The following is a 22,357-nucleotide window of genomic DNA, read 5'->3' on the forward strand; positions in this document are numbered from 1 at the left end:
TTATATGATAGGAGCAATTCTTCCAGGATAGCATCATCTGAGGTACATAGCCTGAAGAACACTGGGTTTCAGTTTTTCCAACAACCAATTTGTTTAACCATGGACCCATGAAGAAACTGACAGACTACAGTTACCCACTATAATAAAACCCAGAATTCCACCTCCTCCCATGCCATTATTCGTCCGGAATTTCATTGAGTTTCCGCAATTTTTTAAGCAGTTATTCAGAAAGCTATATCCCTTGAAATAAGTATATTGTCAAATGAAATGTTTGTGTACAGTGATGTTTATTGAAGTTTGATTTACGATAAACAAATAACAAGTAGCCAAGGGGCAATAAATGTTATATCTGTAATAATATCAATGCTAAATATATAGATATACTTTGAGATAATACTCGGTCGACGATCACTGTGGTCCGTGTTTATTGTAATTCAAGAATGTTTTATCCAATTAAGACGTCAATTTTGCAAATACCACTGATGTCCAGTGGTTAAGTATAATAACTTTATTTGGCAACCCATTTAGACAGAAGTCTAATTTTCAATAGGTCCCACTAGTCTTTCTGGAATCCAGTTATTGCCCATACCTATCTTCTGCTAGATGACAAAACAAGATTCTAGAGAACTGGTGTTAGCGGCCTTCAGAAAGGGCCTACAATCAAAGCCATAATGTCATGTATAATTTTAATAAAGTTTCATTGTATCAAATAAGGACATATTTTTATAAGTTTATTTCACATTTTTTATTATTTAACAATTACAATATTTAATAGATTCACTCAACAATAATATTGATATTTGAACACAAAGAAAGAAACAACCTGATAGCCTTATGGCACATCTATAAACAATAGTGAATGAAATCAAATTTTACTCTGGTCATGCATGATATTTGGGAATATTATTTGGGTTGCTTGATTGGTGAGTTCTGCACTTTCGAGTTTTATGGAATCAACAGAACATTCAATAAAAAAAAGATGGAACAGAGTTTAGAACGCCTTCCATGTGTGCTGAAAAAAATATTAGGTGCTGACAGAATTCAAAATGGAGGAGGGGGAAAATTTGAAATACTGTTCTATTGAGGACAGAATTTGAATAGATGGAACCTGTTTAGAACTGTCCAATTAAACGCCAGCAAGTATTACTGTTGGTGAGGATGATGATGTTATGGATAGTAGCTGCACATGAGAATGATAAGTACAATATGATAATGACAAAAGTGTAGTGTTAAGTTTTAATTTAATTAAAGTGGAAATGGAAAATGTTACAGATAACTGTTATTTAAACAATACAGCTAAGAATTTAATTAAAGCTGAAATATTCCTTAAAATATATTTACAATTGATGTAATGAAGATAAACTGTTCAGTAGAAACACATAATTTAACTTTGAAAAGTCTAACAAAACATAATGATGTACATCTTTCAAGTTTCAATTATTAGCAAATGAAATAATTTTTTCATTATTTGAAAAATTTTGAGGGATTTGAAATGTGCATGACCTACAGAGCACAGAGCATCCGTATTTACTGATCTATTCAATGGAAAATCTGTCTCTCTGTACTTGATACATAATATTTTCTATTATTCAGGGTGACAGGAGCTTTCTCGACAAGAGGCTGATCTCTTGAAGATTTAAGATATTAATCCCTTTGAAAATTCTCCATAAACTCTTAAACTTATATAGGTTCACAAATCCACTGTATTTAAGAAACCAAACAGAGAGCTTTACGATGGTATGATGATGGAGCCTCTGTAACAAAAGACCAATCAGAGAGCTTTACGATGATATTCTGGTGGCGCCACTGTATAATCTTTAATATTAAACAAGGTCGAGGAATTTTTATGTAAATATCTGAAGAAAAAAAACAGAAAAACATCAGAGCATTAGATTATAAATACATTACAATAATACATCTGGTTAGAGATAGTATACTATCACAGATTTTCTTTCTATTAACAAAACTGCAATATCCTTTGGTCAAATTGAATATCTGAAATATTTTTCTGAAGATGCAACTTTTCATCAGTACATAACATTTATTTAGCAAAAGATAGCTACATGTGGTCAAGAGTTCTTTTTAGATTATAAATAGTGATCACACAATTTGCTTTTTGTAATTACAGCAATCACCCAATGGATAGCTCAGACAGTTGCAAGTTGGATTGTTGACAGGCAATAAAGTGAGGTGGGTTTGAATCCTCCTTAACGTAAGTAAAATTCTGGTGCATGTGCTTTCGAGAGTCAATCTGGTGTCTGCTCTCAACCCCTGATACCTAAACCAGATAGACCACTGCTGATATTTCACACTCTTAAACAAATCACATTCACTTAGAGTCAAATAACAAAACAACACTTACTTTAAAAAGTCGTGAATATGAGTTAATAACAACTGAACATTTTTTTCATCTAACGCTGTATAGGCTAACATTCCCCCTAACTTCACTGCAAATAATCATTCAATTTATTTATTAATTCATAACAACTACTGCTTTCTCTTACATTTACAATTAGATGTATTAAATACTACTAGATAAATACATTAAACTGTATTATTTTGCCAGAAAAAAGCAAAAGGTCAAATCAAAATCTCAATTGCATATATAACGGAAATATCTTACCGAATAATCGTAATAAATGCGTGGCACCATAAATACTAGTAATAGGTGTATTAGAATGGTCTGTTAAAATCTACAAGGAAAATATCTTAAAAATAATTTTTGGACTTCTTCGAACCTCTGGAGTCATTTCAGGGATGCTGATTCGGTTTTTATTAATTATCATTTCTGATGTGTTTTGAAATGTTAGGCTAAAACTCATAGATCATAGGAATAACATTTTTTGTTACAAAAATTTGTACAGAATTATGTTTATATAATAGGTTACTTACTTCTTTATATTGTGGCCGTTCAAATTTATATAATAAATGTGTTCCTAACATCACAGTGAAATATTCTCGGATTCCTTTAGTTACTTCTATTATAGCATCTCTAGAAAATTAAAATAATACCCTTTCTTTATTGTGTTTTACTTCAGTAATTCTTCAGAGGGAGTTTCTCACCTCGCAGGCCATGCTTAATTAAGAACACCCACTGACACTCCACAACTTGGTTCGTCTTGTATAGAATACATTTTTGGAAAGACATTTAGGATTGACAATATATTTTCTCTAGAATTTCCTCAATGATTACATAGTTAAGAACACAGAAGTTGAATAGAAAATTGCACAAAAGGACTGTTCTGAAAGACAATTAATTGACAACTTACTTGTTTGGGTTATTTCCCTTGGCTGTTTTAGCTTTCACATAATCATCCAATATCTGATCTACAGACAGTTTACATGGCAATGATACCAGCTGAAATTATTAACGTTTAAATTACAATAGACACATCCATAATTAACATTATGTAGAGAAGTACTTCTAGTGTTTGGTTTAATTGTGCACTATGTTTCAACAAAATTACATTGCCAATATCAAGAGTACCATGTGATTTTGCATTATTTAATCAAGAGGCTGGAAACTTAATTTAGACAGCGACAGTTTAACCAATACCAGTAAAGATTGCCTTTACCAAAATGTACAAATGATGTTCAGAAAAGTGATTTTTCTAAGTGATTGGATAAATGAGAGAATATTTACCATTTTTTGTCTTGAAATTAAATCCCAGTCGTCAACCAACCATGGTTTTAATTCATCCGGAATTTTGATTTTTACTTCTATTTTTGTCAGGAATGACTCTTCCTGTAAAAATAACACAGATCTTCTCAAGTTGGGTCAAAAACGTATCATATTACAATAGAAAAATATACTATTTCAAAAGGGTTAAGTTATAGATATTGACAAATGTTTCAGGTATACAAATTGAAGTTGCTTTGAAATGGGAGGATGGTGAGAGGGTGCGCGGTTTCTTAAACTTTACTTTCGGCACATTTTTTAGCAATACCATTAAAGTAAATCAAAGGATGAAAACTAACTTCTATTAGGAAAAAGCTTTTTAAAAAGCTGATACTGGCACTGACTTTGGGTGATATCTAAATTCCAATCCTTAAGTCAAAGACAATAAGCTATCAATAGGCTAAGATGCTATGGTACAATCTAGTACAAACTAACAGGTTATCAATAATAAGCTAACAAGATGATCATGCATTTAGACTTAGTATATACAGTGAGAGTGTAGCTCAAAAATTAGATATTGACTACATATTTGGTTATAACATGCAATAAATAACAGAATGTATTATCAAATAAAAGAAAAGAAATACAATGATTGTTGACCAATCTTTCCCTTCCCACACAAAATAAATCAAACAGAAATAAAGAGTGTATATTAGTGAATTATAGTTAAAAGAAAGAAAGTTTTATAGTTCTATCTAGTTAAAAAGACTACATTTACTTTTTTAGGTCTTACAGATTCTACTGTGGAATCAGCTGTCCTGGCTCGTTTTCTCTTTGGTTCATTCGATGCTACACTAGTGCTGCTGGATGATTCTGGGACGGGTGTGGATGATCTGGCTGCTGGGGCACCTGTAATATTTATCATTTGATATTTATATTTTTTTTTTTGTGTTCATCATTACCATATGCTTATATTAACTGTTGTCTGTAATGCTTTCATTTTGCTGTTACCTCTCTTGCATGTTTTGTTTTTGATAACTAAAATACATCCATTAAACCTATTATATGAACTGTAGTCTGTTACTATCTAATTATTAGTTATTTGTCTTTAGTACTAGGCACAAATATTGAGGATTATGTTGGATTCCTCGGCCGACATCAAACAAATCTCAAATTGACATCGAGGCAAAATCCGTTTCTCTTGGTGTACGAATTGAACACATAACATATACTTAATGTTATCTGTTATAAAGTATTCTTACACCTTATTACTCTTCATAGTATTAGAAATAAGCTTGATAAATAGAAGTCTAGATATAAGGATGTCATTGGATACAATAAGGCACTGTCCATAAACAATCTCATCTTATTCTTCAGACATATGAGGACAGATAGAAAATTCATGCCTAGTCTATTCATTATGAATCATAACAAAAGTACAAACTTTCACAAGCAGAATTGTGCACAGGACAGACCAAGATATCGACTTTTCTAAAGCCAAATAAAATTTTACCTCTAGATTTTTTAGGAGCAGGTTCTTTTTCGGACGTGTTGGATGCTTTTTCTTTATCTTTGTCTTTCTCCTTGTCCTTTTCTTTGTCTTTTTCTTTCTTTGAGGCTTTTGCTTTCTTTGTGTTCCTAATAAAATGAGATTAACTTAATCACTAATTCACAAATTGTTGTAAAAGACATATATATACATAGGCCTATAGCTTAATATTCAAAGTATCTATTCTCCAAATCTATCAGAATTTATCTCATATCTTGTTTTTTGTTCATTAATGTCATCTACTTTCTTATAATTGTTGTTTTAGTATGATAATATTTACTAGTTCATCTAAGAGTAAATATTCGAAGCCTCACCAACATCTTTCCTTTAACTTTCCTTTAGTTTGAACAATACCTGAAGACATTTCAATATGCATCACCACATTAATATATCAATAGATATGTTATATGTGTGTGAGTCAAGTCATTATAGTCCTTACTTACCCTGCATGAGCTTTTAACAGTTCTTTTTGTTTCTGTAATCCTGCTTCATTACATTTCAACACTCTGGCTTCAGGGACCCATTCATCCCAACTTAAAGACACAAAATTTCAAATTAATTAAATAAAGAAATCACATTCATTAGAATATGACAACATCATCAAAAACTTTGTCCTTAAAGATCAGATTCACCATTTTCGGGGGTTTATTTGGGTTTTGAATATATGTAAATAATCTTCAGAAGTACTAGAAATGTATGAAAATCGCATAATTCCTTCACAAATATCAACTAGGACTAGTGAACTGTGAAATACTAGTATTGACAGGTACACTTACTTTTTATTCCAGCCATTATAATGTATAAAATATCTAACCAATTTGTCTTTCACTTCTGACTTCACACACTGAAAAATAGATATAATTTTAAACTTTTTGTTCTTTTTGAAGAAAAGTGTGGTCGAAATATCCAATGGAGATTATCATCTTCAAAAGTCCTATTAGCATTAGGTTTTAAAATTATACTGATATTTTAACTGAACTACGATAATTTCTGAGGGCGATGGTGCCACTCTTTGCTAAATTACATAGTTGATGACATAGTTCACTAAACTTTAAATAAACCAAATAACTATATACATAAATACAATACCCACCTTAGCTTCATATAAAAGAGGGCCGTGAAAACATAGAACTTTTTCTCCTGAAATAACCAAACATAAACGATTAAAAATACAAAAATAGGCTTCAATGCCTACTCCATACACAAGCAACTTTTGTGGCCATTTTCATGCAAATAATTAACTTTCCTCATTGAAAATTGGACTTGTTAAAAAGATCTATCATGCACTAGTTAATCACAGTCGGTTAGCCAGACTTCAGTGTCAGTATCAGTATTATGGATGTCTGCGGAAAAGCGATAAGCACTTTTGACTTTTCAAGCAAAAGAAAGAGACTCTGTCCAACTTCAATCCAACTCAATTACATAGCTTAAAATATATATGAAATATCACTGACACTCATCTCTGATGCTTGAGAGTCAGTCAGCTGTCAACCTTAACTCATTTCATTTAGTCAAGTCAAATCTATAAAACTGTTTGTTCAGTACAATGTTGATAAATACAAAATGTAAATAATCCCACATAATTATAAAAAAAAAAATGGAGTCAATTATTTCATCAAAATTGAAGACAAAAAGCCAATAAATCAAAGGTCCAAGGCAAAGCAGAGGTCTGCATTTGCTATACTTAAGTGTTACCTTCTTGAAATTTCATTTTAGGAGCCATAACAGAGAAATATTTGTAGGAAAAGCTCTAAAATGTGTCTTCTTCACGCGCCAAGTTGTGTGGCTCTGTATAAAACGTCACATAAACTTGTGCTAATCAAGGGACATAACTCTGTGTATCTAGCGACAGACAACACCTAATCACTTTGTCACATTGCTTTTTAGTGGACATATCAAACGTTTGACATTTTTATATTGCAGGATCAATAACATTTGTGATACTATATGTGTGTTGTTGGGCGTTTGTCGTTGGGGGAGACGTAGGGGAATGGGTATGGGATCTACCATGGGGGTGCTGTATGAGTATTTAGTTTATGTAGCACAGATCATATCCTTGACTCTTAATTCTTGGCTCATAGACCAGTGCGGCATCAGCAGTCAGTGAAATTTCGGTTGAAATTATTGTGTTTTTCGAGACTAAAAACATCATCAAACATAATATATTTATTCATACTCATAATATATACATCACATCATATCAAATACATAGTCAAAGGGTTATAGTGGTTGCAATATTTACTATACTATACGAGCTGAAACAGCTCCATTTCAGCTATCCGTACTATTATTGATAGAATCACAACCCAATTTCAACAAATTTAATTCAATAATCGCGCACACACAAGCAAACATCAACATTTTAAACTCGTATCAACAGTCATATAGAAAATCCGACATATGATTCCTTTTAGATCATTAAAGATTGGTGCCCAGAAACGGGAAACTATAGGCTTTAGGCACGACTATTCACCGAAAAACTCACTTAAATGTAACATCTGTAAAAGCACAAATATCATTGAGATGGACATTATTGAGAACTCGACCGCTTAACAATCCATTAGTGATATGCACACTTGCTAAATATGTTTTATTTACAGAATCTAATATAGCATTTAAACCTCGATACCCACCGTTAACGATACGTACAGGAGAACCCAGATTGGGTATAACTGTTTGTAAATCTTGCTGACGGACACTGACAGTCTCATTCGAGTCTGTGAGTAAAATCAAATAGTTATCTTCAGAGATTGAACAATATACAACGGTTCCGAATTTACCAATGTTCTGTTTCCCAGCAAAGTTTGACGATATTCTAACCTGTAAACCAAGGGTTACCCAACTCAATGTCCTGTTCAGGTGGTCTCTTTCTGACTCAAGTTCCATTTTAATGTCTTCTAGAGCATTTCTTTTCCTCTTTGTGGACTTCGGTGAGTTTTCTTTGATTTTCAAGTCTGAAAAAGAACTGAAGGAATTAATACATTTGTTCATTTCTTTTCCAATATGTTCTCTAAGTTTCGTCGGCTCTTTATCAGTTAGTAAGTCGTCAAGATGATCCCCAGCGTCGGATGGCGGTCTCATATCGCCTATCTTAAACGACAGCCTTTGGTGGTTCAACTCAGATGCGTTTTCTGTGCTGTGTTTTTCAGACTCGCTGATAGGCGGTGTTTCTTTGCTCTTTCTTGAACACTTTGAGAGGGTGAAGTTGATTTTTTCATTTGGATCTCTGGACAACTTTCTCTTCTCAGAAGTTACCGTATTGCGCTTCTTATTTTTGTCAAGTTTCAGCATTTTTCTTACATATGGACACAAACTGTGTGATTTCACTTTCGTGAACTTTTTTTGCCGTTCAATCGTGTCGATTTTTGGAGTTTCTTTGTCAAACTCTTGAATAAGTTCAAATGTCTCATTCACCTGGCATTTTTTGCAGCATTTCAACCAGTAGAGAAACTCGGGTATAGTTTTCCATTGCGTGTTCTCTAATGAAATAGAGTTGCTTTGTAAGTTGTAAGCCTTAAACACCATTCTAGCAGGTACCCGTTTTCTTTTAAATTTCGATAATATTTCTATAAAACCGTCAACAAATTTTTCAGACAAATTTTGTCTTTCAGAACTTTGAAAATTCTGTGAAAAATGCTTCCGCTGACGATGATTTTCCGTCGTCAAATGGTTGAGAAATATATTATGATTTTCACATTGAAGGTTACAAGTGCGACAATACCATTTTGATCCATCTTTATCCAATTCATTTTGCGCTCTTTTAGCCGTAGGTCGTGGAATTAACTCCATTCTAGACTGACAAAACCTCTCCTTAATCAAAGTCTGCTGTAACTAATGGTGTGTTTTTTGAATTTCTTTCTCTTTTATATGATATGGCAAACGTAAGGTTAATGTTTCTTTCGATATTACAGCGTTAGCACAATTACTTAAGCGTTAGAACAACGTTATTTATTAGCCTAATAGTACTAATACAACGGAGAATGAACGTTTCTTTCGATTTATAGTTAAAGGGACGCAACTCCATTTAGTGCTTATGTTTTTGTTAATGATGTAAGCTATGTATTTCAATCGCTTACGCACTTGAAGATTGAAATTTGTTTATGAATGGGTGCGTAAAATCAACGAGTTATAAGAATTGTATCTCTCTTGATACGCGGACTTGACATTGATAAGTAATAAGACCTAAATTTTCTAGTGGATAAAAAACATAAAAAGAAATCAGATAGCCTAACAGGCCTAGTTGCTATTTGATGTGATTGACATAGTTATATTGACATAGTTATATTGATATGCTTACACAAGCAGTGGGATAAGTCAGTTCGGTACGGGGTCATTTCGCCTGTTACTCTTGGTCGTTTCGGTAAATACTTACCATTAATTTATTATTTCCTGGTTCTCTTGCTATACAACTAAAACATATTTTGTAAAACAAGGTAATGAGAAATTAATTTCATTTTAGGTTTAGAAAATATATGAAGTTGTAAGTGTTATTTGCAATTTTTAAAGTTGAAATGGCATCTACAAAAGAATTGGATACCCAGGGTAATATATCTTACAATTAATATGAAACCGTTTGTACAGAAAATAATGATGATTCACAAAGATATTGATTACCTGATATTCAGTGTTTAGGAGGTGGACCATTCGACATGGCCTCCTTCTCGGCCTTTACCTATTTTGAAGTGAATATTAAGGGGCATCAAAGGGGTTTGGCACTTTAGGTCTTACCTTTGGCCCACACCACAGCATTTTCTTAATGAGCCCATGCCTGGGTTCATATAGTGTATAAAAATGTACCCTGAATTTATTATTAACTCCATCGCTTTGTACTTTGGTACATACCATGGTACCTGCTTGAGTGTTAGGTGCCCATTGGTGGAAAAACTGTATGATCATCATAATTGGTAGAAAGACAGATGTGGTTTGTAAGCAAGACTTCCCAGACATTAGGATTTGATAACATTGATACTATGTACGTAGTTGTATTTCCCTCCTTGTACACTGCATGACAGTGTCTGTCTTCAGTATAAGATTTTTAAAGGGTAATAAAAAAGGGGCATCTTAAAATGATAGAGTTTGAAATTGTAGGTGAACCATCAGAAGAAGAGCCCATAAAATTGACACCAGCTCAGAGGGCTAGAGTAGAGAGAAATAGACAGAAAGCTTTACTATTGAAACAAGCTAGACTAGCCAATAGACCTTATACTATTGGTAAAGAAAGGTAAGAATCATCCTCAAATTCATTATTACCTTCCATTAAGAATGACACAACTGTATTTTACAAGGATAACAGTTAAGGATCCTCTCTACCAGCTGGTCGTTGGCCAAACCTCTTGACATTAATCTTTCCTGGATTATCCGTACCCATTTACACCTGGGTCGACTGGAATTATGAGTGAAGATGACTTTTTCAAGGTAATCAGACTATCACACACCCATCGAGAATTGAACCCACAGCCCACATTTGCCAAGCAAATGATGTCATGCTAAGAACCAACGCTCTAACCGACTGTGTTTCTCAATAAGAGAATTCCCCTTACTTATATTTCCATGTACTCCTTCTGGGTGTCCAGTAGATCTCCCATCTCCCATTTCTTGCAGTATAGATTTGTTTTCCCCTTGTTGTTTTTAAGTTGTTTGTTAATTTTGATTTCTTAATTATTTATTGATTATCTTATCTGTAAGCTCAAGAAGCCTTTATCAGTGTGTTAAAAGGTGTGTAAAATCTTATTGTTTCTTCCAGTCACAAAGTTCAGGCAGCACCAAGAGAAGTTGATACTGGTTCAGGGTTTTTTATTGAAGAAGATAACAAAGAAATTAAAACAGGAAAATTAGAAGTTAAACATCAGCCAGGTATGTAACTAGACATGATTTCGCTCATTGAACACTCTGTGATGTTGCTGGTCTTTAACAGTGAAATTAAAAGCTGTTAACAGCCCCGTCACCTGGAATTGGTGCGGGGGCTCAGATTTTGTACGCAGAAAATGTGAAGGATTAGGCCCAGAGAACTCATTTCTGACAATTTTGAGGTGCCAAAAACGTATCAAAAGTCTATATGTTTTCAATTTTTGTACAAAGACACTGTAAATAAATCAATCTCTGCTGAACTGAAGAAGGTTGCTGGGGCTTAATTCTCACTTTCTGGAGACCATTCCCAACGGATCCCACCCTAACAACGGGACTGGCAGTTAAGTAGAAAAATCCATTTCGTTGATCAAGCCTGTGTATTAAAGTGGCCAACTGACAAATTATTGTTTGAATTATTTATATTATAATAAAAAGATTCAAATAAAACTAATAGTGAATTTTTTTTCTCAGAAATATGACTGATTTTAGAATTCATGTCAAAAACAAGCTGACCTCACTATATTATTAAAATTTATTTTTTTATATTTTTGAACAGGTCGAGAAAAGATTTAGTCATTGACTCTTTATGGCCCAAAAGGAATAGTTATACAGTTCTGAAAATATTTATTGTATATTTCAGCACCAGTTATAGCAGTAGATAATATATTCTGTGAGTCTTGTGAAAAAGAATTCCTGGATTCCTATATTTATACTCATTTTAACATTCCTGCTTGTGATACCTGTAGGTATGTACAGCTTGACTCATTGTCTCTTCACAACATCCTCAAATATAACATTACACTTTGTTGCACTGTGGCCAGTTGAATTGGTGTAAGTTATTGAATAATAGATATTTATTCAATTTTATATCAAACTGCTTTGTATGAAAAGGTTTGTTTTGATTGAATAAAATTCACTGCTTCAAACAAAATTATATTGACTCAGTGAACCACAGAAGGCTGAGATTAAATTTTGATGATAAATGATGATAAATGCTTCTGTTGAAAAGGAAAGAAAATTTTGTAAGTAATATCTTGGTCCACACCGGATATAGAATATTTAAGCACGAATTCTGTTGATTGTTTTAGAGAAAAGGACAAATATGACCTGATAACCAAGACAGATGCAAAGAATCGTTTTTTATTGAAAGATGCTGATCTAGATAAACGAGAACCACCTTTGAAATTTATTGTGAAGAAGAATCCTAATAATAACAGATGGGGAGATATGAAGCTATTTCTAGAATATCAGGTTAGTTTGTTATAACAGGTACAGGTATTTAGATCCTTACTTCTCAAAAAATCTTTAAATCATCTTTTTTGTAAATTTCCTCACTTTCGCAATAGTTCTGTTCCGTTCCATGCTAATTCCTTTTCGTAACATTTGAAATATTTGTTTCCTCTGGGCCAACAAACCAAAATTTGATCAAAGCTTAACTTGTCCGTTTTCTCATCTTGCATCTCACAGATTTGGTTTTTAATTGTTCTACTGTACAAATTGGTTTTCACTATTTTAAGGTTCAAGAAAGAGCGATGGAAGTTTGGGGAAGTGAAGAGGCCATTGAAGAAGAGAGAGAAAACAGAAATGAAAAAAAAGATAAAGCTAAACAAAAGAAATTTGATAAGAGAGTAAAAGGTAGATTATCTCCCCTTTATATTTATTTGATACTTATTATGAACAAGAGTTATAAATTGGGTTATTTTGTTTTAAGGAAAAATGAATCATCAAGTGGTAAAAAAATATTAAAATTTTTGAAAAGCAACAAGATAGTTCAAATTGTGTTACAGAGCAGAATAATTGTAAATTTTAATGAAACCTGTCAGTACAATTCCAAGTTCTTGTTTGTGCATTATCAATTATATTGCTTGAAAATAATGAAGACTGTTCTATGTGTGCATGTATAGAATCATATTTTTGGGGCACAAAACATTGCTTATGATGCTCAATATCAAGAATGGTTCAGGAAACCTTGTAGAGAGATTGTTTAAACTAAAATTAACACTTTTTGTTTCAGAGTTGAGAAACACTGTTAGAAGTAGTTTGTGGAGGAAAGGAACAACATTTCATGAACATGATTTTCAGGAAGAAACATACGATGAGGAAGAAGATATTTATTCAAAAAAATGTAAAACTTGTGAACATATAGAAACGTATGAAAAAATGTGAAGCAGGAATGAAATTGTGGAGAATCAAGCTGTTGATTTAGCCGTTTGGTCAAACTATATCTGTCAGTTGAGTCTGACTGGTGCTTTAGTCAATGATATCAGCTGGAAGTGAACGTTATCTTGTCATCAAACCAAACTAAGCATCCTACTAGTGCTAAATTGATTGAGCTCTATATACCAGGCCTGTCTGACTAGACATCTGTATTATTGATGTATTTGTGAGTTACATCTGATTAAAGCTCAGGACTGGGTTGTGACTTCAATCATAAAGATTAGGTTTTATAACCTGTTTTGTGTATTGAGAAAAAAAGATACTATGAAATTAGTTAAAAAAAAAAAAAAAAAGATTTTATTTAAAGAAGAAAGGTGCAATACACAATTGTTTTCCAATTTGGAGTATTTTTGCTTTCTTTTTCAACAATCACTTGATTTATTTCCTTCTTTTTGTCCAAATTTTGCAACCAATATTGAAAAATATATATCTTTTAATACAAGTAAAAAATGGAATATCCTCATTAAAGCTATCATTAACTTATAAAAATGTTTGTAATAGTAATTTTTCTATTGTTATTGACAATGTACTTGATGTATTTCTTTCTTTTTTTCGTGCAACGAATATTAACAAAATATATTTGTATACAAAAAAATGTGAAATGTCCTTAGAAAGCTATCATTAATTCTCTATTTGTCATTGACAAAATAACTGATGTATTTTCTTCTTTTTTTTTAATACTGCTTCAAATAGTAAAAAAAAAATGTGTTTTTATAATAAAAACAAATGAAATATCCTTATAAAGCTATCATAACTTATGAAAAAGTTTTAATAGTAATTTTTCTATTGTCATTGACAATATACTTGATGTATTTTCTTTTTTTTTTTCAAAATTGAGCAACAAATAGAAAAAAAATACATTGTTATACAAACAAAAACCAACAAAAAAAAACAAATATGAAACTTTCTCCTGAAAACTATCATAAACTGACTTAAAAGTTTGTAATAGTAAGTTTTTATTTGTCATAGACAATATAATTAATTCTTTTTTTCCAACTAGTGCAACAAAATACATTGTTATACAAAAAATTGAATATCTTCAAAAAGATATCTTTAATAATACTAATTGTGATAGTAATTTTTTTTTAATTCCTCCTCCATAACTTGGTTCCTGTGTGAAAGAAACTGGTTTCTCTTTTTCAGAAACTGGTTTTCTTTTTCAGAAACTGGTTTCTCTTTTTCAGAGACTGGTTTCTCTTTTTCAGAAACTGGTTTCTCTTTTTCAGAAACTGGTTTCTCTTTTTCTGAAACTGGTTACTCTGTTAAAAAAGATGGTTTCTTTGTTATAGAAAATTGTTTCTTTATTGCAGCCACCAGTTACACTATCACAGCCACTAGTTCCTCTGTTACATAAACTGGTTCCTCTGTCACATAAACTGGTTTCTGTCACACAAACCGCTTTCTCTGTTTCAGAAACTGGTTAGTCTGTTAAAAAAAATGGTTACATTGTTGTAGAAAATTGTTTCTTTATTACAGCCTCCAGTTACAATATCACATCCACTAGTTCCTCTGTTACATAAACTGGTTCCTCTGCTACACAAACCGGTTTCTCTGTTTCAGAAACTGATTAGTCTGTTAAAAAAAATGGTTACATTGTTGTAGAAAATTGTTTCTTTATTACAGCCTCCAGTTACAATATCACATCCACTAGTTCCTCTGTTACATAAACCGGTTCCTCTGTCACATAAACTGGTTCCTCTGCTACATAAACTGGTTTTTTTGTTTCAGAAACTGGTTAGTCTGTTAAAAGAAATGGTTACATTATTGTAGAAAATTGTTTCATTATTACAGCCTCCAGTTACAATATCACATCCACTAGTTCCTCTGTTACATAAACCGGTTCCTCTGTCACATAAACTGGTTCCTCTGCTACATAAACTGGTTTTTTTGTTTCAGAAACTGGTTAGTCTGTTAAAAGAAATGGTTACATTATTGTAGAAAATTGTTTCATTATTACAGCCACCAGTTACACTATCACAGCCACTAGTTCCTCTGTTCATAAACTGGTCCCTCTGTCACATAAACTGGTTTCTGTTACACAAACTGGTTTCTCTGTTTCAGAAACTGGTTAGTCCGTTAAAAAAAAATGGTTTCTTTGTTGTAGAAAAATTGTTCCTTTATTACAACCACCAGTTACAATATCACAGCCACTAGTTCCTCTGTCACATAAACTGGTTTCTGTTACACAAACTGGTTTCTCTGTTTCAGAAACTGGTAAGTCTGTTATAAAAATGGTTTCTTTGTTGTAGAAAATTGTTTCTTTATTACAACCACCAGTTTCTCTATAACTGGTCCCTTTTTTTTGTTATATAGAAACTTGTCTTTCAATCACAAACATCATTTTCTCTATTACATTGTTTCCTCTGTTAGAAACTGATTTCGCAGTTATAGAAATTGGTTTTTCCGTTACAGAAACTGGTTTCTTGTTTTTATTATAAAAACTTGTTTCTCTATTACATTGTTTCCACTGTTACAGAAACTGGTTCCTTTTAAAAAAAAAAACTGATTGTTCTACGGGTTTTTTTTATATCATTGACATCAAATAGAAATTGATTGAAACTGATTCTTTTGTTACAAAAACTGATTGCTCTTTTATAAAAAGTGGTTTTTTTTTTACATGAAATACAAATTGATTGAAACTGGTTCATCTTTCATAAAAACGGGTTCATCTTTTATAAAAACTAGTTCATCTTTTATAAAAACTGGTTCATCTTTTATAAAAACTGGTTTTTTTTTTGGACATGAAATACAAATTGATTGAAACTGGTTAATTTTTGATATAAATTGGTTTATCTTTAATGTTTTTTTTTATATCATTGACATTAAACAGAAAATGATAGAATCTGGTCCTTTGTTATGGAAACAGGTTCTTCTGTTAGAGAAACTAGTTCCACTGTTGTAGAAGCTAGTTCCTCTGTTATAGAAGCTAGTTCCTCGGTTATAGAAACTGGTTCTTGTTATATAAACTGGTTCTTAGGGAACTCATTGTCGTTATCATTTATTTAATATTTATTTTTATTAGGTAATATATATTTTATTACATCTTTTGATGGTCTTATGTATATCTGATATATTATGTATATTTTATGTAAAAAAATATAGTAACTATTAACCTATACAAAGGTTTGATTTTTATTTTGGGAAATACTGATGCTGTTAGAATAACATGAAGATACCTGGACTATTTGAAATGAAGTGCATGTGTATAAGCCCAGAGTTATATTATAAGTCATTTTGCATAGTAGGACTACAAGGAGTCCCTCAGGTGCAAAGCACAGTGTGGCCTGTAGTCGGGGTAAGGGAAATAACTCCATATTGAATGAAACAAGAAATTTGACTATTTCCCTATAGTTTTGCCACCAAAAAGTGAAAACTCTTTCATTACAGAAACACTGTACAAAATCAAATTGCATGGGATATCGAATATCAATCTTAAAGAGACAAATTTTCCGAAATAATAAAATGATGCCCATAGAAAATGTACAAGGACTCAATGATGGAGACTGAGTAAAATGTCTGGACGATCTAGTCTGAGTTCAATAGGTCATGTTGTCAGTGTAAATGCAAGCAGGGTACGAAATATTCTTGAATTTTAGAGAAATAGTAGATAATTTAGAAGTATTGAAGTAGAAATGGCTGACAAAAATCTAACAGCTATTCTGTACAAGCAGGGTGACCTGAAATTGGTGAGTGTTATTCTTTAGATCGTTTGTAATTCGCAATCAAAGCCCTCCTCATTGCCCTGATCACAGAACAGTATACAATACAGTTCTATGCCCTGATGCAGGAGACACAACCCACAGGCATTTGTTTCTTCTATGGAATATTTTTGTCGTTGAGTCAGTAGAAATCCTTTATTTTGATATCATAATTGCTTCTCTAATGAGAAATAGAAGCTAGTGCCTGTGGGCAATTAAAAAGATCATTCACACCATTTTGGATGCCATGGTCTTGACGATGGACACCATGTCATAGCTTGCAGGGACCCTACTTGGTCTCTTGTGCTGAGCCTGAAACCAACCATTCATGGTTCACTTCCAAATATGCAAAGTGGCTCTGACCAAGTTTACTTGATAAGCCTTGGTAAAGATGTAATACAGATCTCAATTAATTATATTAAAATAGTAGACCAACACCATTATATTCATATGAGTAGTCAAACATTACTTTAATCTTAAATAAAAACCAACCTGAAAACTTCAATTACAGATTAAGTTGAATTAAAATGTTATCTTCAGCTATGTCAAGGACAGGGATATAGTATACAGTGACAAAGGCAAGGTCATACAGATAACCTGAAGATTGATAAAGTGCATATTAGGTCAGGGTTAGGGTTAAAAAAAACCCAAATTAACATGATCAAAGGGTTGTTGGATTTAAATCTTCAACTAGTTATTTTTTTGGAATAGGATATGTAGTCAGGGAAGCCACCAACTTTTGATATAGTGGGCTGAATAAGCACTATTTAAGTTACTTGTTATTTCTTAGAAATCATAGTTAACAAAAATTAGATCCTCAGCTCTGAATTGATTCATATTTTCCAAAAATGCTTCCATATGATTTTCGACATTTGAAAGTTATATTGATATTATCATCTGAAAATTTGATTAACAGGTTTATAAACACAGGCACTATCTCTATGATAGTATTGACTATTGATAAAAGCCTTTTTTCAGCAATCTGTAATATTTATTCAAAATTAAAATCTGATAAAAAAAATTCAGTTGTAACTATCATTCTCACAGGCAACAGTCACATAATATTATTAACAATGTCTGTACATGATATGTTTTTGCTGAATTGCAGAGAAACTGGATGTCAGAACTTATATTTAGAGTAATACAGATAGCTTAAATTTGATTATTAGGCAATTATTTATGCTTTAAAGCTGTGGCCATGACCTGTTTTTCTTAAATTCAGAGATCAGTTTCTAATGCAAATATAAAGTACATAGATAATATTTTAAAGATCACATTACTGTCTCTATTAAATAATGAATAAAATGACAAAGTTATGCTTATTCCTAAATATGCAACACCAGTCTAGTATTTTCAACTATCTGAAATATAAAAATTTCATTAAAGAATTGGTGGAATGGATGAAAGTTCCTATGATGCTACTGGCATTCAATCCTTAATTTAGCCTATTTTTCTACTTTTAGGAAGATCTCCCTGTCAAAGAGCCAGGCCCAGGACGTAAGTTTTAACCTAGCACCTGTTCCACTCAAAAATCTTCCAATTAAAAGTATTATCAGGGCTTTATGTATATATATTTACATAGACGTGTTCAGCTGGTTGATATTTCCATTGTTGAACTGGAGTCCCAGTTGACCAGTCATTACTCGCTATTTTGATAATGAATTTAAAACTCATTGGTAGGAATGTAGAATTAAAAATAACTTGAGTAGGAATAAACAATATAGTTATAATCACTTAAAGGCCGTAAATCACCATTTTTGTTGTGACAGTTTTCTCTGTTTCTCTTGATTAACTGTAAAGAGTTTTCCGATGTACCACAACTGTATGAAAATCATATAATTCCTTTATCTGAGAACAAAGTATATTCAACCTCTGAAAATAGTGAATCATGGTCTTTTTGTCTCATATTTATCAATGTCAGTTTTATGTGTACTTTTGACCTCCGTTCATGGTGAATCATGAAGTCCAATATATATTACTGGCAGTTTTCTCTGTATTCTAGAGGTACAACTGAGTATGAAAGATGTAGGTATTTGTGGTTCAGACGTACACTACTGGACTCATGGGGCTATCGGAGACTTTATCGTCAAGGCTCCTATGATATTGGGACATGAAGCAGCAGGCGTAGTCTGTAAACTTGGAGAAGGAGTTACTACTTTGAAAGTTGGTAAGTTAGGGATATGTTACTCTTGAGTCTTCCCCTATATGAGATGGAGTTTTACATTTGGGGAAATTGTGGAGAGTGTATTTTCTGGAGATATTTGTAGGGCATGCTCATCTTTATTGAGTACCTAATGTTTAAATTGATATAGGTACCTAATTTCTGGTATTTGACTTTGTCAAGGCAGGACTGGGGGCAATATATTTGAGGCAGCATCCAAATAGATTTCAAGGAAAATGGTTTAAAAATGAATCAAATGGTGAAAGAAGGAGTTCTCTTTTTGGCAGATAATCTTAACCCTTAGGATTACTATTCCTTGATTGTTTTGCAATTAAATATAGAGACACATTGGAGAATAATAGAAATAGTATGAAGAGCATAATAGACCAATATTCCAATAATTATTGTACTATTTCAGGAGATCGTGTGGCTATTGAACCAGGGGTACCATGTAAGATGTGTAAATACTGTAAGAAGGGAAGATATAATCTATGTCCAGATATGAAGTTCTGTGCTACACCACCTTATGATGGAAATCTAGCTAGATTCTATTGTCATGATGCTGATTACTGTTACAAGTAAGATTTAAGATTCTACAGCATTTGAAATAACTTATTGAGATGCTTGAACTAGATTTGGGAGAAAATAAAACTAAGTCATAATAAGAATATGATTTAAGTTTGAAAAGCTTGAATATCAGTTAGTATGCTTGATTTAAGTAATCTTTCTTGTAAATCTTTGTAAATTGTAGACCTATTATAGGTATATAATATTTTCAAACATAGCAAGACATTGTATTTACTTTAATCATAGATGTACCAGTATAACAAAACTTGCTTTAATAGTCCACAGGCTGATACTTGAAAGCTCAAGGTGGTTATGCATGTGTAGGTTTATCCAAAGCCTTGTACTTGTCAATTATTGTAGATTACCAGACCATGTGAGTAATGAAGAAGGAGCTCTGTTAGAACCACTGTCAGTTGGTGTACATGCCTGTGCCCGTGCTGGTGTGGAGATTGGTTCTAGAGTGTTAATCTGTGGAGCTGGACCTATTGGTCTAGTTAATATGTTAACAGCTAAAGCTAGAGGAGCTGCTGAAATTATTATGACTGGTAAGTGATGTTTACTGTATAATTGTGAGTATAATGCACGCCAATTGTGACCTCAACTAGCTTTGGAACATATATCTCTCACAGTTATTAATTCTCACCCCATCTTGAAGAAAACTCAGTAATGAGTATAATAATATAAAGACGTTAATAATATTTCAAGGTTATCTCCCATATGGCCCACATGTGAACTTATTTTGTATGTGCTACATATTGAAATACTATTTTTAGTTCATGTTTTTGTGTTTTTGCTTTTAGATATCGACCAATCCAGATTAGATTTTGCGAAGAGTTTAGGAGCAAATCATATATTAAAAGTAACGAGTAGAGATCCTCAAGTTACAGCCAATCAGATTGAAGAAATAATGGGTGATAAAGTTGACATCACTATAGAATGTAGCGGGGCTCCTCCCAGTATTAGAACTGGAATCTTCGTAAGTATTTTTTTCTGGCTTACATAATGGTCCAAGATTTTGTCACATGTATTCAGATAAATGGTAAACTTCTATTTACGAATTTTACCTAAATAAATATTGTAAAAAAACTTTAATAGATTTGATGCCTAGACATTTGATGATTTGGTTTCATATTTTAAATTCTAAAAAGACATGTTTACTTGGAAAGTTTGAAATTTTTCAGTTATTACTTGAACACAGAAATACATATTTGTAAGATAAGGCCTGATATTGCTGATAGTGTTCATTTAGTATAATTATTTACTATGAAACGGTTTATCATCTTCACCATAATTCTATCAGTTCATTGTGATTCTGTACTCAGAGTGTATAATAATTACTGTTAGTCTATTTAATGAATTGTAGGCAACAGCACCTGGAGGTTGTGTAGTATTGGTAGGATTAGGACCAGCTGATGTAGAGTTACCTATAGTTAATGCTAGTGTTCGTGAAGTAGATATACGAGGAATATTCCGTTATGTCAACTGGTAAGTCATAGTCCCCTAGTCAACTGATTGAAATCAATAGCAACATTGATGTAGGGATGAAGCAGACTGACTTTTAAATAGCTCATTTTAGCTTATTGTTAGTTAATTTTTATAAGTTATGTGGAGGATCCATAAGAACAGGTTACAGTTTTCTCTAAAATCTAACAATGGAAATCTGTCCAATTTGTGGAATATTCCTTTCAGATTTTCCATACTTTCTACAAAACAAAACAAGACTTTTTGAGAAATGGGGGCTAGTCTTTTCTTTAAAGAAATACTTTACAAAGCATATCATGACCAATTTGATGAACAAATCAATCTGCAGCCAGTTCAACCACTGTATGAATTTCACTATTAACACCCTTGACAATATTTTGTTCTCTATTTACAGTTATCCTACAGCTCTAGCTATGGTAGCATCAGGACAAGTTAATGTGAAGCCTCTCGTGACTCACAGATTTAAACTGGAGCAGGCTTTAGAAGCTTTTCAGATGGCAAAAGAGGGAAAAGGAGTCAAGATTATTATTAATTGTGAAAAATAATGTGCTTTCTGGACAAATTTGACTAACAAAGTATCTTTTATTTTATCGTTTCTAATGAGTATTTTCCCATTTATTGCATTTTTTGTAAGGAATTGAGGAACAGAAGGAGGTATATTTTTAATCGTCTTTTTATTGTTGTTGATTTACAATACATTTTCAAAAAGAATACAAAAAGAAAATACATTATATGACTGAATATGTATTTTTTCTGAGAAAGACCTCGTCTAAACTGGAATAGTTAAAAGATCATTGACAAGAGGCTCCCTTCTTCTTTCCCTTTCCTCAAATTTACAATGGATTATATTTTTTTATCAATTTTTTTTATGGTGATTGTTATTGAATAAATAATAAAGTGCAATTGTTATGATTATAAAATTGTTATGATTATAAAATTGTTATGATTATAAAATTGTTATGATTATAAATTATCTTTCTTATTTGTTGTATTTTTTAAAAATAGTTTACTTGAGACAAAAGGTCCAGTTTAGTAATTTTTATGCCCATTTCCCCAAAACCATAACTCAAGTTAATAGGTATTATGGTCATCTTATTGATTGGTCTTAGAAATGATTTAATATAGTTAATTCCATCAGAAAACAGCATTTCTTGGAATCAAATTTTTAAGTTTTTGACAAACTGATCCTGGTTTGCCTGCGATTTATTATGAAATGG

General features: G+C 32.2%; 5 protein-coding genes across 5 annotated transcripts; 2 read left to right on the top strand and 3 right to left on the bottom strand.

Annotated features, from left to right (window-relative positions):
- Window positions 1-1,771: 1,771 nt before the first annotated feature.
- On the bottom strand, window positions 1,772-6,891 carry LOTGIDRAFT_177197 (hypothetical protein; the record flags this gene model as incomplete). Its single annotated transcript, XM_009045951.1, has 12 exons — window positions 1,772-1,856; window positions 2,363-2,447; window positions 2,624-2,693; window positions 2,893-2,992; window positions 3,270-3,358; window positions 3,644-3,745; window positions 4,413-4,528; window positions 5,133-5,134; window positions 5,612-5,701; window positions 5,945-6,012; window positions 6,262-6,308; window positions 6,864-6,891. 12 exons carry the CDS (start codon window positions 6,889-6,891, stop codon window positions 1,772-1,774), a joined length of 882 nt encoding a protein of 293 aa, XP_009044199.1.
- Window positions 6,892-7,649: 758 nt separating this feature from the next.
- On the bottom strand, window positions 7,650-8,957 carry LOTGIDRAFT_102754 (hypothetical protein; the record flags this gene model as incomplete). Its single annotated transcript, XM_009045952.1, has 2 exons — window positions 7,650-8,178; window positions 8,320-8,957. 2 exons carry the CDS (start codon window positions 8,955-8,957, stop codon window positions 7,650-7,652), a joined length of 1,167 nt encoding a protein of 388 aa, XP_009044200.1.
- A 1,277-nt stretch (window positions 8,958-10,234) lies between these two features.
- Window positions 10,235-13,181, top strand: LOTGIDRAFT_103099 (hypothetical protein; the record flags this gene model as incomplete). The annotated part of the gene is made up of 6 exons (XM_009045953.1): window positions 10,235-10,389; window positions 10,912-11,021; window positions 11,656-11,761; window positions 12,104-12,266; window positions 12,533-12,650; window positions 13,030-13,181. The coding sequence occupies 6 exons, from the start codon at window positions 10,235-10,237 to the stop codon at window positions 13,179-13,181; spliced, it is 804 nt and encodes a 267-aa protein (XP_009044201.1).
- A 1,607-nt stretch (window positions 13,182-14,788) lies between these two features.
- LOTGIDRAFT_102564 (hypothetical protein) lies at window positions 14,789-14,938 on the bottom strand (the record flags this gene model as incomplete). Its single annotated transcript, XM_009045954.1, has 1 exon — window positions 14,789-14,938. A coding segment is annotated over one exon (150 nt), but the record flags the coding sequence as incomplete, so codon positions are not given.
- A 1,839-nt stretch (window positions 14,939-16,777) lies between these two features.
- On the top strand, window positions 16,778-22,121 carry LOTGIDRAFT_208637 (hypothetical protein). The gene is made up of 8 exons (XM_009045955.1): window positions 16,778-16,918; window positions 18,394-18,427; window positions 18,933-19,097; window positions 19,510-19,669; window positions 20,019-20,203; window positions 20,459-20,634; window positions 21,022-21,143; window positions 21,535-22,121. Exons 1-8 carry the CDS (start codon window positions 16,865-16,867, stop codon window positions 21,683-21,685), a joined length of 1,047 nt encoding a protein of 348 aa, XP_009044203.1. The 5' UTR covers window positions 16,778-16,864; the 3' UTR covers window positions 21,686-22,121.
- Window positions 22,122-22,357: the final 236 nt, after the last annotated feature.

This window comes from Lottia gigantea (assembly GCF_000327385.1).
Source record: "Lottia gigantea unplaced genomic scaffold LOTGIsca_1, whole genome shotgun sequence".
Classification (NCBI taxonomy): domain Eukaryota; kingdom Metazoa; phylum Mollusca; class Gastropoda; family Lottiidae; genus Lottia; species Lottia gigantea.